Below are 18,788 nucleotides of genomic sequence, written 5' to 3'. Positions count from 1 at the left end.
CATAACATTCAAGTTTCAATAAAAACTTGAAGCATAGAAAAGTGATGAAAGAATGAAAAACAAGCATAATACAATGCTTTCTTTCTTCAGTATACTTCCTAGGTGCTCTCCTATCTTTGTTGGCTAAAGTCTACTGGTTTACTTGTGCAGCTGCCCCACAACATCTTGCAACTAAAGCTGCAGACTATCTGTCAAAGTTTGCAGTCATCAATTAATTTAGCTCAACAGTTAATAGAGCAACAGCCTCTTTAAAAATAATGGTAAATTTTACTTTGAAGAAAACAATAGAATTTGAGTTTGGGTAAATTAAGGACATTTACAACACTTTAGGAGACAGAAATACACAGTGCCCAATTTAATAAGGAAAGCAATACACACATTAGGACTTTTGCCATTACCAGTTTCAGATGACTACATGCAAGTAAGATATACCAGCCTTTGACATTCTGTCAAGATTGGTGAGTACCTGAGGCTGTCAATCCAGAACACAAGTCACTATTTGTGCAAGCTGTTCATTTTTCATTGGTCAAAAATGAGTCATATATACCAAAAGAAGCACAAGAATTTTAAGTTATTAAACATGACAAGTATTTGATTGAAATATCCACGTTGGGGTTTCAGTGCAACAAAAGCAATGCATTTGAAGTTCTTCAGACAAAGAAGAAGAAAGTAGTTTGGTCTTATAGCTACATCAATTGTACACAAATGAGATAGAAAATTAAGTTAGGAGAAAATGAAGAAAAATCTCCATTCAACATTTTCAGATAGTGATCTTTATGTGAGCAAACATAAAAGCCAAAATAGAAAATAAAAATAAAGGGCTTATTCATTGACAAAACACCATGAACTCTGAATCTTCATGGCTCAGAAAAACAATAACAAACTGGAGAATAGAGGAGCCTGGCAAAACCAGAAGCTCTTCAGTAATTCCCCAGTGTTCACAGAGTCTTAGTATGAAAATTATATTTCAAAAGATGATAAGTGGATACTCGGCAGGACTCCCCAGAAAACACTTCTTGCCAAATCATAAATGTCACCCTTCACTTTAGACTGGGGTTTAAGAAATAGCATAGTTAAATCAGTGATAGCACCTTGCACAGGACATGGTCAGTGTACCCCTTGATACCTCTAAAAATATTTTTTCAGTGCATGTTATTACTTAAGTCATTTAATTCAACTTCCTGCAGTTCCAGATAGCTCATGAGTTTGGTGTTTTTTTTTTTTTTTTTTTTTTTTTTTTGGTACTGGTGATTGAACCCAGAGGCACTTAACCACTGAGCCACATCCTCAGCCTTTTTAAAAAAATTTTATGTTTTATTTTGAGGCAGAGCCTCATGAAGTTGCTAAAGCTGTCTTTGAATTTGTGATCCTGCTGCCTCAACCTCCTGAGCTACTGGGATTACAGGGGGCACCACTGCAACTGGCTGAGTTTTATTTTATCTTATTTTATTTAAGAGCAAAAATTATTATAAAATACCAAGTCCAATGCTATACAGATAGTATAAAAGGAGTGTCGTGATTGCCTGTTGTTTTAGACATAGTATTAGAGGTCAGTCAACTTGTAAGCAGTGCAAGTGTATGTGGTATGATTTTAAAAAATTCTTTCAACAGACAGTTATTGAGCTCCACCATATGTATTATATGCAATGTTACTTCTGTGTTGGGCATTGATAATCTAGACCCATCCTCACACTCTAGAAGAGGCCTAGAGGGTTTTCCAGTACTGAACCTATTCTCTTCACACCAGCAAAAGAATCTCATTTTGTTCAGATTTCTAAACCTTCAGGAAGTCAACTGATTTCTGTGTAAATTCTGAATATTCTAATCAAATAGGTAACCTGACTCACCTGATGGTTCTTGAATCAGGTGATTGGTTCAGGATGACATGAGAAGTTTTCTCTGCTATGGGTTTTATGGGAAATTTTTTCTTGTGAAAAAGGGGTCCCCTGGCTTCTGCTGCATGGTGTTCTGTGTGACTGTGATACCAGCTGTGGCAGTCTTGCAGCAATAATGGGGACTGGACTAAAGGCAAGTCAACACACAGAGGATGGCTCAGCAGAAAGATGGAGAGCAACTAGGACATGACAAAATCAGTGAGCTGCTGCAAGAATATAGTCTGTAACCACTCCATAAAAGAATTTCTTGCTTATGTGAGACAATTGATTTTTCAATTACTTTTAAACTAGTTAAGTCAGAAGTTTTTGGTTACTTGCAGCCTAAAGTATCTTAAAACAAAGCGAAGTAATGAAGTAGACAAAGTGGATGCCGCATGTTAAGAACTGTATTGGAGGCATACATAAGTGCCCAGAGCAGACTTAACCCTCAAAGATAAAAGCTATGGTGAGTCTCAGAGGGTTGTAGATAGACAAGGTGGCAACTGCACTTCAACAAGTTGGAAAACAGCACATGCCAAGTCATCATGGCATAAAAGACCTCTGAAAATTTTGGTAATTATTTGAGAATAGAAAAAAGATTGTGCTTTGAATGTAGAAAGATGAGGGTGGGAGGTTGGCAGAGTCCAGATCATGAAGTTCTGCAACAAGGTCATGTTGATGAAGAAAAGATTTTATCTCAGAGTCTAATAATTATAGTGTCATCAGGAAAAAAGGGAATGTAATTACCTGGAATGCTAACCAGTTGGGGGTTATCCAGGAACTAGAACCTATTTTAGGAGTTAGAAATCAAGTTGTATTACCTAAATATTACAGATCAGTGTGGAGGACAGATAGACTGGGAACAGATAAGGACAGAAATAAGGAAAACAATTAGAAGTCGCCCAAATATGAAATACTGGAGGCTCAAGCTAATGTGCTATCTAGGAAAATAGGAAAGAAGGCATGAATAGGATGTACTTAAGAGAAACAATGGCCAGGACTTAAAGACTTACTGAATGAAGATTATTGGGTAAAAATGCTTCTAAGATTGCCTCTGTTGGGTATCTTAGTGTGGCTGTAAACCAGGACATTGTATATAAAAAAGAAGCTTGAAAGTGTTGGATGCAAGGGTTGAAAGGGTAGAAGGTAGGAATATTGAATTCAAATTTGAACTTCTTGAGTCAAGATTTCAGTTGGATAACACAGCTGTATCTTCATTATGAGCCCTCCAGGAGAAAAAATGACTATGAAATATTCAATAGGTTAGATCTCTTGGAATTCTTTACAGAATTTTTTGGCAAAAGCCAGACACTTTTGGAGGATGTCTATCAAAATAATGATTGCTTTGTTTTAAAGTGATGATGCTTAATTCAGTATTTGAATAGTCCTCATTTTGTCTGTGAGACCAATTTAAGTTTTCAAAAAAAAGCCAATTAATATGCAAAAAAGTTGAAAATGGCTTCTCCTTTTATGCTCCTTTTCTCTATCACTAGATGGACAAATTTCTCAACTCATATACACTTCTATACCTGTTTGGTAAAAACTGCTATGGGTTCATCAAGTCAAATTTCATTTAGCTTTTCCTTTACTCTCTTACAATTAGGTGGACTTTGTTATTGAATTCTCCTCTATGGAGTGAAGAAAAAAAGTGGTACATGCTATCAGCACCTAAAAATAACTTCAATATGATATTATTCTCCTGCTTTCTTTCTTTTTCTGGGTCCAAATTCAGAAATCCAGATGAGAATTTCAATTCTGGGAAATGGTATGGTTTGAATCTGTCTGCTCCAAAATCCATAAGCTGGAAACATAATCCTCAATGCCACAATGTTGGGAGGCGGGGCCTAATGAGAGGCTTTTAAGTCATGAAGGTGTTTTCTTGAATGGATTAATGTCTTTTAATAAAAAAGGCTTGTGGAAGTGGATTCTCTTTCTTTTGTTATTTTGCTGTATGAAGAACAGCATTTCTTTCATCCAGACAATGAAGCATTCAAGGTATCATATTAGAAGTGAAGACTAGGCTTTTACCAGACACCAAACTTGTCAGCAACTTGATCTTGGACTTCCAAACCTCCAGAACTTTGAGAATTAAATTACCCAGTCTCAGGTATTATGTTATACCAGCAAAAATGGATTAAGATAGGGAAACTGAGTTGTAAAATGAAAGGAGACTAGGCAAGTACTGTCAAGGTGCTGGTAACTTTCACTTCTCTGTCAGTCTGTATCCAATCACTTACAGGCTATTTTAGTTAGAAAGAAACTAAAGACTGATTTTGCTTAAATTTTCTTATTGCCAAGTTCTGACCCAGACTATAGAAAATTATTTTCTAACTCATTTAACTTGAAATGAACTGACTTAATTGTAGGAGAATATTGCTAGGTACTTAGTGTTTTTGAGAAAACTGAGAAAGTCTTGGTTGTATGAAATATGTACTGAAAAGTACAAACTAAGTGCAAACTGTACCTATTAAGAAAATTAGTTGGTAATTGCTTTTTTTTATACTCATGGTTTAATAGTAAAATTAAGAGAACAAATTTAGTGTCTTAAGTATAAATCAGGCACCACAAAAGAACGATTCTGGAAACAATTTACTGTCCTTCAAGGATAAAAATTTTTTGGAGACTATTATAGATACCTATTAATTAATTATGACAATTAAGAGCACTCGTGGGTCATTCCAACCACCAATGGCACAATTTTGAGCTATTAGATTCAAAGATCTCAATTTCAAATAATATTTTTCTTTTCAGTTTTGTTTTCAAGGTAAGAGGAAACTACCTCTTTACTACTTCAATGAGTTCTTAATTATTGATAGAAAAAAGTTCAAACATTTAATGAGTACTTCAAATTGCACTTTTTGGGAAGTAGATGTTGAGTTGGCAAGAGACCTGAATTGGGCATGAGATGTCATGAAAAGAGAGTTAAATGTCAATTATTTAACCAGTTAGATGATTATCATTGGGTAAATCACTTCACTAGTTGAACTTCCTTTCTAGGATTGGAGATGGTCCTTAGAGTCTCAGTTGATCCCCCAATCCTGTAACTCTTATTAGTATCTGGTAATCAATTAATTTTGAAACAATTTAAAATATTATTAGAAGACAAGGGTGATTTCTAAGTAGAATGGCTTTTTTGGGCCATATTTTTTATTGGCTAGAGCAAAGCTAGCTTGAGAAACATTGAATAACTATGCACTACATTGCTGCTTTTCAAGGGTTTCACCCAAATCTTTGGCATAAACTATGACAAAATAGAGCTAACATTATCATAGGGAAATCAGATTACTATATAAGCAGGGACTGATGGAAAGTGGGTTAGGAAAGGTCAGTTCCCAAAGGCCCAACTCAGCCAGTATGTATGTACCAAATACTCATTTTTATTAGTATTCATTTTTTAGCAAAATAGAAAGATTTAAAGGAAAAAGTAATTGAAACAGGAGACACATTAAAAATGGAGCTCTGTTAATGGCTTTTGCATAGATTTGTGGTAGAACTCTGTATGATTTTATTTTCATATATATTGAATAGCTATAATAATGTTTTAATGACATATGAAATTAATTGAAAATTATATAATGTTTAAAAACTTTTATTAAAGGAACTACATAAAACCCCTATCAGAGAAAATAGAAATAAAAGACATGAAACACCTATTCCTGTATTATTTCATAACTCAGAAACTACACTAATGGATTTCACAGATTACTGTGTGAAAAAAGAAAACTTTCTTACTTTTTCCTGCAGATTGGTGGGCAGAGAGAAGAAGTATTATGGGTTTAAGTGAGCTGCTTATTGTTGGATTCTGTCTGGTGTACAGTTTTCAGAGAACAACAGGGTGAAAGATGATTACAGCAGATCAATAATAAATGACAGCAAGACATATATTTCTCTTACAAAAGAATGAAGCAATATTTTATTATTTATTACATTGTAAAGGTAAAAAAGGTGAATTAGTAGCAATATAATGATTCTTGAAAGTAAGGGATTGAGGCTTTAAAACCTCCTATTGATTCTGTATTATGTGTGCTCCACTACACTGCAATAGCTCCCTCCAGCACATCTCTTTACTCTTCACAGAGTATTTCAGACATCAAAGCAGACGAGAGCATTTACCTCCTCTGTGTATTCATTTGTATGACTTTATTAGTATTTAAAACTGACAGAATGGGAGCACACAGTTAGGTTTTTTGATTTACTTGATATCTGGTCTTGTCTCTGCTTGTATTTGGAAAAGGTCATAGGAAAAACTGTGAGATGGACAGAATTTGGTGTGACTTTTCGCCTACTCTGTCCCTGCCGCATAGCCAGTGGGCTCTATCCTGCTGCCTGGATGCTGAGTTGTTAGACTGTGAGCTTCTTAAGGCACGGGCCACTCTTTGTTTTATTCTTAATAATTCAACAGTATCTAGTATCTTAATGTTCAGCACACAAATGAACAAATGATTAATTTATCATAAAATTATGTTCTGAGTATATCTATTTTCATATTAGAAGAGAATCGCTGGGAGGCAACCATTATTAACCTCAAGTAGTGGCTCATAAATGATATTTTCATGCATCGGGGGAGACATATTTTGGGGAGGAGGAGAGAGGGAGATGTGTGACTTCAAATCACACCATGCAAAATTCCCACATTATTTTGCTTTATGTAAAGTGGTCCCTGATTTGAGAAATTGTCCCCAAATTCTAGATAAAAAGAGTTTGGGGAAGATTGTTTAAAAAAATGAATGGACAGATTTGGCATCATCTTGGGTAGCATATCAAAGCTTTCCTTACAAGAAGAACCTTTCCTTTCCTTACAAGAAGAACCACTGACTTAATTTACTCTCTGGTTCTCCCACTGGTGTAGCAGACACTACAGCATCAGCTTGTTCTGGGGTCCTAGTTCCTGACTTTGGTCAGCCCCTGACTTCTGCTCAAATTATCTTTCCTCTCCAGTTTTGCCTTTCTGGTAGTATCCATTGCTTACTTCTCATGGGGCCGGTCTCCTGAAATTACTCTGGCACTTCCTGATCATCATCTAGGGCTCAAGCAGCTCTCTTCTGCCCCCTTCTGTCAAAAGTCTTCATGTGTACATCTGGGCCCCAGCAACATAAGCAAATTCTTTCATTCATTAGTAATTTATGGAATGTCTATAAAGTACCAAGTACCCTCCTAGGTGCTTATTATATAGCAGTACATAAAACAATAACAAAAAAATAAACCCCCGCACCAATAGAGCTTCAAATAGGAGCTCCATGTCAGGCTGTTCCCACATTTTGAAGGGGACACTCAGAGTTTTACATCATGCACTTTAAATAACACCTGTCAAAAAGAATAGCTATGCTACAAAACAACTCTTTACCATATAGACTTTGATTAAAATTGTTTTTTTCATGGAACTTAGTCAATCTCATTACTAAACAGAGTGTGAAAACTGAGATATTGCTGTTCTACTGAGGACATATCTCATAGATACTCCGATTATTAAAAACATTCTACCCTCTGTTACCCCCAGGTTCTACTTCATCCTCAGATTCAAATGAAGATTGAAAATATTAAAAAAATTCTGTCTGTACTGAACATGCAAGGACTTTTTTCCTTGTCACGATTTCTATAAGTAGTACAGTATGACAGCTATTTACATAGCATTTACATTATATTAAGTATTATAGGTAATCTAGAGATGATTAAAGTATACGAGAGGATATATACAGGTTATATGCACATAATACACCATTTTATATAAGGTCCTTCAACATCCACAGATTTTGATATCTGCTGGTTTCTGGAACAAATCCCCAGCAGATACCAAGGGGTGATTGGATTTAAACTTGTCATCTGCATTAAGAAGTATTTATCTTAGGTCAGGTTTCCCAGAACAGCATAAAAGATAGTAATCTCAGTGCATATAATTTACCAAAAAGTACTTTTTAGGAAAAAACCTGTGAGACAGGGAGGGAAGCGTTGTAGAGAAGGGAAGAAATCAACAAAGAGGAGGTCTCAGGTCAAGTCTAGCCTTAATTCCATCTATGGGCATCTCTGGAATGTCAACTGCCCCATGGAGATTTCCAATTGTCCAAGCCAGGTGGCTACTTAAGCAGAGGATAGTTCTGCAGGGAAGGGGCGACAGTTGGTTAACAGTCAGTACAGAAGCTGGGGGTAGACGCAGCAGCCAGGCAAAAGCAGTGGGACTGTGGCACCAGCAGTGCGTTTCACAGAGCCTCAGGCAACCTGGTAATTTCAGATTCCATGGGATTGCCATAATGTGAAAATATTGCTGCCCTGAAAGATGGTCCTATGACTTTCTGTGTTTTAAAACATTTTAAAAAAATGTCTATTGAGTTCCAAACACTGTGGTGGGATTCATATGTAGACGAACATGGCACGTTTGTGTCATTAGCCATTACAGGGACGAGAAAGGGAAATGCACAGACCAGTGGAGATATGGAGGCAGTGTGAGATGATGTTGGGTAGAATCATGTACAGTACACGGTGGGATACGAAACGGGAGCCAAACAATTTCAGATGGCGGCTAGGAGTAGGGTCAAAGTTTCCTGGATGATATGACATCCTAGTCAATTTGTCTTTCCTGTGGTTGCATCAATTACCAAAAAAATGGTGGCTTAACAACAACAACAAAAAAATGGTGGCTTAACAAAAAAAAAAATGGTGGCTTACCAAAAATTTATCCTCCCATCTCTGGAGGCTAGAAATTAGAAATAAAAGCATTGACCAGGACGTGCCTCCTCCAAAGCTCTAGGGGAGCACCTTCCAACTTTCAAGGCTCACGGTTTTCCTAGGGTTGGGAGTTGTTTCTCTACCGTCCATGCCTCCATTTTTCTCATGACATTCTGCTGTGTGAACCATCTCTTCTACCTCTCCTGAGGTCACTTGTCATTGGATGTAGGGCCCATTGTGATACTTCAGGGAGAACTTGTCTCAAAATCTTTATCTTAATTCCACCGTCAAGGACCCTTTTCCATATTGTCACAATGAACAGTTTCCTCAGGTTAGGATGTGAACATACTTGTTTGGGGGCCACCATTCAACTCCAAACCTCACCATCAGTTAAATTGTGTCCTATCTTAAATGGAAAGCAGAACTGAATTTAAACTTAAAACCTTAAATAATTGATTGTAATAGGGACAGGAGCCTATAGGCATAAGCCCCAAATGCTACAGTTGCCACGTATGGCCCCCTTTCAGGGTGCTGGCTGAGAGGTAAAGTTTTTAGACTTTCCAAATCTGAAGCTTCTTGTTAACTCTCTTTTCTTAGAAAATAGGAACTGCTCATTCTATATTAACTCTTCCAGTGGAGAAGACTGGCAGTAAACCCAAGCTAATTTCCCATCTCAAAAAGGCTACCCAGAGTAATACCAAGTGTCTAGATGGTTTCTAAGTTAAACCTATTTGTTCAACATTTGGTGAACCAACCATCTGGTCAGCGACAGTGGCAGGTGGAGTAGTGGAGTGAGGAGACTGTTCAGGAAGCATAGGTTATAAGGCTTGGTAAATAATTGCTTGTGTTATTGCAGAACAGAGAAGACTTCAAACCCTAGGTGAACAGAGCAAGATATTGAAAGTGTTGAACTAATATATTGACTCTGAAGAATCAGTAAGTAATTCATTCAAGTGAAAAAAAAAACTCATTAAAGTGATGGTTGATGGGTTTCTGCATTTGCTTGCCCCCCGCCCTTCTTTTATATTACAGGCCATTGCTCTTTTAAAAGGATCCTAATTATCATCTTCTGAAGCTTTAGCTCAGACATTCTGCACAAGACACTTTCCACACATGACCCTTGACATCTGCGATTTTAACTCCATAATGTTTTAAATATAAATAATATTATTTCATGCTTTGTCCATATTCCATAATTCTTAATTTTTATTTTTTTAAAGAGATGTAGAAACTTTACAATACATCTCCTCCTTTTCCTTTTCCTTTTTCTTTGTTCTTATAAACTCAGTCCTCAAAAATAAGAAATTCGTTTGTAATTTCTTTTCTATTTCTTCTATCTTACTCCCTGAATCTGTGAGAGAAGAAATGGTCTTTTTCATAAGGACAAGAAAGGCTATCCTCTCAACCCTTGGAAACAATGACATAATTGTATTTACTTACAAGTATGACATTGATCTACAACTTTGCACTCAGGGCTGCCTTTCAATGACTCTACTTTCCACACCACGTTAGCAGATGGAGGTAGAGCTAAGGCTGCACAAGTATGATATCAACCATTCATCAATTGGATAAATCCTTAATATTGCATTCTATTATCTTTTTATACTTTATATACTCTGATGCTGTATTTTGGTTTGAATATTAAACTTAAGATTATCACGTCATGTTTTCATTTTAATAACACATGGGGGGAAAAAGTTGAGTTTTAAGGAAGTAAAGATGGAGTCTGATGGAGTCCTTGTTGCATGCTGTGTGACACCACAGAGTGTATCCACTTAACTCCCCTCAGCAGCTAACTGAGGAACTGAAGAGGCTAAGACTCCAGAGCTTTGACGAGAGTCTATTCAGTGAAGGACCAGTGCTAGTCAATAAATCCAGTGCCTTACATACTAGAGGAAATGCTCGGCTTCTTAAAGTAAGCATTTAAAATGAAAATGATAACAGGTCAAATGTGGGTGCCTGAAAGTTCTTGTGTGTCTCCTCTGCTATGAAATGCTTGAGTCATTTTCCTGGTAAGAGTGAGCTCAATATGAGTAATATTTCTTGAAGCAGAAAAACATGATACTCCAAACTGATGTGGACTTGCTGTTTTCCTATTAATTAACATTCTTAAGTAGCAACTGAAGCAAGTAAATTACAGCTGTCATACATTCAAGAGGACAAAAGAAAGATCCATTTTCATCCCTAGGTCTTTGACATTTGTAATATTAATATTTTGAAAATATTGTAGGTAATAAAAACAAAAGTAGACAAACATTGCATGCAAATAGCATCATGTTCCATAAGATCAAGAGTAGGTGATAATGGGAGAAATTCTGATATCTCTTAAATAATTCTTGTTTTCTCACTAACAGTATTCTAAATTTATGCTTGAGAAAAAGTGACTGTTCTAGGAATTTTCAGCAGAAAGAGTGTGTATTTTCCATGAGATTCCATTGTTTATAAATGAAACTGCACAGAAAATACTTTCAAAACATAAGTTCTTCCAAGGCATTCACAGTCTTACAGCTAGCGTTAAATTGCAGTCCTCAATGAGTAGATACTACCACAAACACTAGTGATTTAAAACTATAGGGAAGGGGTCATACAGATTAAAGTTCTGAGTGAGTTTAACTTGTTGTTTAACGGTAGCAATTGTCCATTCTGAAAACGATGATATTTAAATTATACTCAAATAAAAATAACTTTGAACTTGGCTCAATTTTAAGTTGAGGTTTGCATCAATGACAAAGAAAAAAAAATCTTCTATGACTGTTCCACGGAAAAGTTGACAATTAAAAAGGCACCCTAACCTGTTTTAATTAATCTTACCAGTAAAGACGATGAGCCACCTGGATGCTTTGCAAGGAGCGGTGCAGTAGGAGTTCCACCAAAGGACTTTCAAGGTTCCATTCAAACTTGACAGCCTGCAGTAAGAAATAAAACCACTTTATAGCAGAATACAGAGGGACTAAGGAGCTTTGACAAAACTAGAGGAAACAACATTCCAATGAAGTGTTGATAATATATTTATATAAAATGCTGAATGCTTTTTAGTTGGTATATGACTAATAACAGCACAACTTGGGTTTACATAGTCTTGTTTCCTTATTTATGCTTTAGGATCATAGGATAATAAATAAGAGCAAGTGCTTGGTGGAGTTCAATCATGCCCTGAGGCACCAATTCTGGCACAAAAAATAATATCATGAACAGTGTCTCTGGAATATAAAAAATGGTATTATTAAGAAATAGATATTTCTACACATTTGGAAATAAAATTACTGAACACTCAAAGCCTCAACAGAAATCACTGTCATTTCAGTATTAACCTGCAGACCTTGAAGTTTTGCTTCAAGTTTCAAAGCTAATTGTTACTACCATAACACATTCCCGAATCCTTTCTTTTGTCTCCATGTGAACAGCTCTCTAATGTGTATATTCAATCTGATAAAAGACATGGGTAACCATGGCAGCCCCAGATGTCCTCAGGAACCTAATTTAGACCTGTACCTGCCTTCTGTGGGAACTCGACTAGACCTGAATCCCTACCATTGTCCCAGCAGTCAGTATGTGAAAATGAAAACCAAGTTCTCTCTTCACAAAAGTGCTCATTCCTGTTTGAGAGGCAAAGCTTCTATCTGTAGTTGTTCAATAAGCCATTTAAGTCTCCCTCCCCACTTCTCTCTCTCACACACACATACACATCACACACACACACACACACACACACACACACACACACACACTGTTTGAGCCAAGTTTTATACCACAGTACAGAGAGCAGAAAAAAGTGGGTACTATATTCATTCACACACACACCTGAAGAAACACCTTAAATGCTAAATACCCTCAAGGATGGAAAAGTTATAAATTTCTGAGGTGTGAGAGTGCTGAAGATGATCTCAACAAATTTGCATAGCCTCCTAACACTGTCTGAATGCAGAAAGACATTAACATTAACTAGCCTTAAACTGCAGTCATGGGTTTTTTCTTTCTTACCTGCTGATTAGGTCATGGATTTTGTTTATGCCCTAGTTGTAAACATATAATATGGGCATATGAGCAGGAGATATGTCTCAGAATTTACTTCTATGCTTGCCTTATAATTTCTTCCCATTACTTCTTCTTAAACACAGTAACTATTTATAGCTCTTGGATTGCCTCCCTTGCTTACAAACTCCTTGCTTTACTATCTACTGATGCAATTTCCCCTAAATCCTGTATCACCCATCTCAGGTGCACAACACATTATTGTGAACTCTGTGTTTGGAAGTTACCTGCATAGTTACATCCTATAGTTAATATTGACATCTGACATCTAACTCTCCAGGACAATATCTGCATTTAAAAACACACAAACAGCTGGGTGTGGTGGTGCATGCCTGTAATTCTAGTAGCTCAGGAGGCTTACTTGATGTCTAGTTATGAACCTTTCTGTTTTCACTGTGGTCTTAGAGTTCTTTCTCCCTGTTTGAATGTAGTCTTCATCATTTTAGCCTAGAAATCCATAACAAAATAACATGATTCCAGAAAATAGTCAACAGGGATAGACCTTAATGTGTTGAAAAGTTTCAAGATTAGGGTGAAACATGAAAGTCATATGGTAAACTTTACAGTGAATATTAAGAAATTCTTCCCAGTTTATATTTTCTAGTCTCATATATTTCTTCCCATCTCAGAATGTTATGGGCCAGCCTATATGGGCAATGATGAAACAGACTCCATTTTGCCCTGAGACTTCATGTCATGTAAGAAATCCTTCTCCCGTGGAAAGCCCCACATCTGTGTCCATTCACAGTTGCTTAGCAGAGCATGTTTGGCAACACAAAATGGCAATTCTTAGACAATGTAAAAGTGTTCTGTCTTTAGTTCCTGTTTTTCTTGGACAATGTACCCTCTCAGAGATTGATTGCCTCGATTTTAGTAACGATTCTTTAACTTGTACTCCACTAGGGACTTTTTGGCCCTCTCACATTTCTGCTTATGATTTTAGATCTCATGATATTTGTTTATGGTTTTGAATCATAGCAACAGCCACTTATACTTTAATATGGTTTTGAACTATAAAAGTTAGACTCAAACCCTGGGATGGGGTTGAAGGTTATAGACTTGCAGCTTACCCATTGGCCCAGCAGCTGGTGGATCTGGACCACCAGCTGGTGATTTATTGCAATCTCGCCTTAACAAGAACATGCTGTAAACTTTACTTTTAATTAGGACACAGTTGCAGCTTTATTTAATTTTACCCTCTGTGTGTTTGCTATGTTGGATTCTGTGTAGCAGTTTTCTTATAAACTTGATTTGCAGGAGGGTGGCTCTCAGAGAACTTCTGGTGTCAACTGTACTGGTTATGATGGGGCCATCAAATGGGTTTACTCTACAGGTACTTCAGTAAGAACTTACTATTTTCAGTTGGGTTAGAAATGATATGTAGCCCCTACCCATGAGCCATGAGATGAATAGTGATCAACAAGTTCAAACTTTTTTTTTCTTTTATCAATACTATACTGGCAAGTTGAGGGAAGTCACTACTATGAAGATTGGTAGGTGTAACTATATGGTTTAGCTATATCTAAACCAGATCTCTCTCTTTAGGAGGAGTCAGGACAAGTTCATGTATATGTGCAAAGTAATATGGCACTAGACTAGAGTTTATTTATAGATGCTTTTCCATTTTCTTAGAGTTTTTTTTTTTTTTTTTAAATCAGTGGTCAAAAACTGAGGCACCTGGCATTTAAAATAACTTCTAACTCTCCAGATAGGACAATATCTGCATTTAAAAAAAAACATACAAACAGATGGGTGTGGTGGTGCATGCCTGTAATCCCAGTAGTTCAGGAGGCTGAAGCACGAGAATGTGTGTTCAAAGCCAGCCTCAGCAACTTAGTGAGGCCCTAGCAACTCAGAGAGACCCTGTCTCTAAAAAAAATATAAAAAAGAATTCAGTTTGTGGCTCAATGTTTAAGTGACTCTGGGTTCAATCCCTGGTAAACAAAGCAGAACGACCTTTACAGTCATCTTAGAAAAAGATTTATCTTGTGTAGTTTGTATTTTCAGTCATTTACATGCTCAATTGTAAAATGTTTAATTTAATTGTTAATCTTTCATCATATTCAGATATGTCAGACTCTTCTCATATCTCCTCATAATTTATATTCTTTTCTAAAATGAATTTGATAGTATAATATTTGATGTGACTAAAATGTGCTAGTTGGCAACAGAATTTGGGTATTAGAAATTACTTCTATAAGATTTATAATCAATCTTACAATTCTCCATGGGAAAGGCAAGAAGCTCATAAATTATTTTTTCCTCATCAATAGTTTTTAAAAATTTGTTCTTTTTAGTTATAAATGACACTAGAGTATATTTTGACATTTCATACATAAGATGGAGCATAATTTACCATTTTTGTAGTTGTACATGATGTGAGTTACACTGGTCATTCATATAGGAACATAGGAAATTTATGTCTGATTCATTGCACTGTCTTTCCCATTCCCATTCTTCCTTCCTTCCTGCCATTTTTTCCAGTGAAACTACACTTCTCCCCACATTCCCAGCCTATTGTAAGTCAGCGTTCACATATCAGAGAGAACATTTGGCCTTTGGTGTTTTGGGATTTGATTAAGTCATCATTTACATATCAGAGAGAATATTTGGCTTTTGGTTTTGGGGATTCAACTTATTTCACTTAGCATGATTGCCTCTACTTCCATCCATTTACCAGCAAATGGCATAATTTCATTCTTCTTTATGGCTAAGTAATATTCCATTGTGTATACATACCACATTTTCTTTATCCATTTATATATCGAAGGGTCCCTAGATTGGTTCCATAGTTTAACTCTTGTGAATTGAACTGCTATAAATATTGATGTGACTGAGTTACTATAGTATGCTGATTTTAAGTCCTCTTGGTATATGCTGAAAAGTGAGATAACTATTTTAAATGATGGTTCCATTTCAAGTTTTCTGAGGAATCTCCATACCCCTTCTCAGAATGGTTGTACCAATCTGCCGTCCCACCAGCAACGTATGTACCTTTCCCTCCACACCCTCGACAACATTTATTGTTACTTGGATTCTTGATAACTGCCATTCTGACTGAAGTGAGATGAAATCTCAGTGTAGCTTTAATTTGCATTTCTCTAATTACTAGTGATACTGAACATTTTTTCATATATTAGTTGACCATTTCTTCTTCTGTGGTGTGTGTTCAATTCCTTTGCCATTTATTGGTTGGGTTATTTGTTGTTTCTTAGCATTACAGAGTTGTTTATATACCTTGGAGATTAATGCTCTCTCTGAGGTGCATGTGGCAAAGATTCTCTCCCATTCTGAAGGCTCTCTTTTCATGTTCTTGATTGTTTCCTTTGCTGAGAAGAAACTTTTAGTGTGATATGATACTACTTACTGATTCTTGGTTTTACTTCTTGTACTTTAGGAGTCTTATTGAAGAATTCAGTACCTAAGCTGACATGACTGAGATTTGGGCCTACGTTTGCTTCTAGTAAGTGAAGGGTCTCTTGTCCAATGCCAAGGTCCTTGATCCACTTAGACTTGAGTTTGGTGCAGGGTGAGAGATAGAAGTCTAATTTCATTTTATTTCCCAGCACCATTTGTTGAAGAGGCTATCTTTTCTTCTATGTATGTTTATGGTGCCTTTGTCTAGTATGAAATAACTGTATTTGTCTTCCATTCTGTAACATTGGTCTTCATGTCTGTTTTGGTGCCAATATCATGCTGTTTTTGTTACTATAGTTCTGTTGTGTGACTTAAGATCTGGTATTACGATGTACCCAACATCGCTCTTTTTGCTCAGGATTGCTTTGGCTATTATGGGCTTCTTATTTTTCCAAATGAATTTCATGACTGCTTTTTCTATTTCTATGAAGAATGTTACCAGAACCTTAATGGGAATTGCATTAAATCTGTATAGCGCTTTTGGTAGTAAGGCCATTTTGACAATAATAAATCTTCCTATCCAAGTACATGGGAGATCTTTCCATCTTCTAAGGTTTTCTTCAATTTCTTTCTTTAGTGTTCTGTAGTTTTCATTGTAGAGGTCTTTCGCCTTTTTTTGTTATATTGATTCCCATATATTTTCTTTGAGGTTATTGTGAATAGGATAGTTTTCCTAATTTGTCTTCCAGTTGATTCATCACTGATGCATGGGAATGCAATTGATTTACGGGTCTTAATTTTACATACTGCTACTTTGATGAATTTGTTTATGAGTTCCAGGAGTTTTCTGGTGGAGTTTTTCAGATCTTCTAAATATAGAATGATATCATTGGCAAATAGTGATAATTTGAGTTCTTTTCCCGCAAATATCCCTTTAATCTCTTTCTTTTGTCTAATTGCTCTGGCTATAGTTTCCAGGACTATGTTAAATAGAAGTGGTGAAAGAGGGCATCACTGTCTTGTTCCAGTTTTTAGAGGCAATATTTTAATTTTTTTCTCCATTTTGAATATGTTAGCCTTGGATTTAGCATATTTAGCTTTTGCAATATTGAAGTATGTTCCTACTATCCCTAGTTTTTCTAGTGTTTTGAATATGAATGGAGGCTGTATTTTACCAAATGCCTTTTCTGCATCTCTTGAGATGATCATGTGATTCTTATCTTTATTGATGTGATGAATTATGTTTATTGATTTCCATATGTTGAAACAACCTTGCATCCTTTGGATGAACCTCTCTTGATTGTGGTGCACTATCTTTGTAATATGTTTTTGTATGTGATTTGCCAGTATTTTATTAATAATTTTTACATCTATGTTCATCAAGGATATTGGTTTGAAATTTTCTTTCCTTGATGTTTCTTCGTCTGATTTTGGTATTAGGGTGATAATAGCTTCACAGAATGAGTTTGAAAGGGTTACCTCCTTTTCTATTTCATGGAATAATTTTAGAAGGATTGGTGTGTTCTTCTTTGAAGGTCTGATAGAACTCAGCTGAGAGTCCATCTGGTTCTGGGCTTTTCTTTCTTGATAGGCTTTTGATGATATCTTCAATTTCATTGCTTGAAATTCATCTGTTTAAATTTCCTATGCCCTCCTGATTAAATCTGGGTAGGTAATATGTCTCCAGAAATGTGTTGATGTCTTCACAATTTCTATTTTATTAGAGTATAAATTGTCAATATAGGTTCTGGTTATCATCTGTATTTCAGTAGTGTCCATTGTGATATTTCCTTTTTCATCACAAATTTAATAATTTGAGTTTTTTTCTCTTTCTTTGTTAGTTTGGCTTAGAGTTTATCAATGTTATTGATTCTTTCAAAGAATCAACTTTTTATTTTGTTGATACCTTGGATTGTTTCTTTTGTTTCAATTTCATCTCTGATTTTAATTGTTTCCTCTCTTCTACTGCCTTTGGTGTTGATTTGTTTTCCTTTTTCTAGGGCTTTGAGATATAATGTTGGGTTATTTATTCATTGACTTTCTATTCTTTTAATACATGAGCTCAGTACAATTAACTTTCCTGTTTTCACTGCCTTCATAGTGTCTTAGATATTTTGATATGTTGTATTGTTATTCTAATTTACCTCTAAGTATTTTGTTATTTAATCCTTGATTACTTCTGCTATCAATTCATCATTTAATAGCATATTATTTAGTCTCCAGTCATGAAAGTAGTTTTTATTTTTTATTTTATGTGGGTTTCTGATGTCATTCCATTATTATCTGGTAGGATGAAAGGTGTTATTTATATTATTTTTGTATTTGCTAAGAGTTGCTTTGTGGCCTAAGTTATATTCTATTTTAAAGAAGGATCTATGTGCTGCTGAGAAGAAAGTGTATTCAGACATTGATGAATGCAATATTCTATATGTGTCTGTTAAGTCTAAAGTATTAATTGTAGTTTTTAGTTCTATAGCTTCTTTATTTAGTTTTTGTTTGGATCAATCCAGAAGTGAGAGAGGTGTGTTAAAGTCACCCAGTGTTATTGTGCTTGATTCTTGAAATTGAGAAGGGTTTGTTTGATGCACCTAGGTGGTCCAATTTTGGGAACATAAATATTTACAATTGTATGTCTTGATATATGATTCCCTTCAGCAATATGAATGGTCTTTTTTGTCCCTCCTGATTAATATTGGCTTAAAGTCCATTTTACCTATACAAGGAAAAAACCCCTGCTTGTTTACAAGATCCAGTGAATGACATGTTTTTTTCTATTCTTTTACTTTCAGTCTGCAGAAGTCTTTGTCAGTGAGTCTCTTGGCAATAGCATATTTTTGAGTCCTGTTTTCTAATCCAATATTCAGT

General features: G+C 35.8%; 1 protein-coding gene across 2 annotated transcripts in view; it reads right to left on the bottom strand.

Moving 5' to 3' along the window:
• PIK3C2G (phosphatidylinositol-4-phosphate 3-kinase catalytic subunit type 2 gamma) overlaps positions 1–18,788 on the bottom strand; it is a gene marked incomplete at its 5' end in the record, with an annotated part of 348,977 nt that overhangs the window by 188,262 nt on the left and 141,927 nt on the right. For both annotated transcript variants that reach the window (XM_081311198.1, XM_081311197.1), the window contains one exon: positions 11,346–11,440. In XM_081311198.1, the coding sequence (XP_081167324.1) occupies positions 11,346–11,440 (95 nt within the window). The remainder of the gene's footprint in view (positions 1–11,345; positions 11,441–18,788) is intronic.

Source organism: Spermophilus citellus (assembly GCF_964194105.1).
Source record: "Spermophilus citellus genome assembly, chromosome: 10".
In the NCBI taxonomy this organism is placed as follows: Eukaryota; Metazoa; Chordata; class Mammalia; order Rodentia; family Sciuridae; genus Spermophilus; species Spermophilus citellus.
This window is presented reverse-complemented; position numbering and strand designations above follow the sequence as displayed.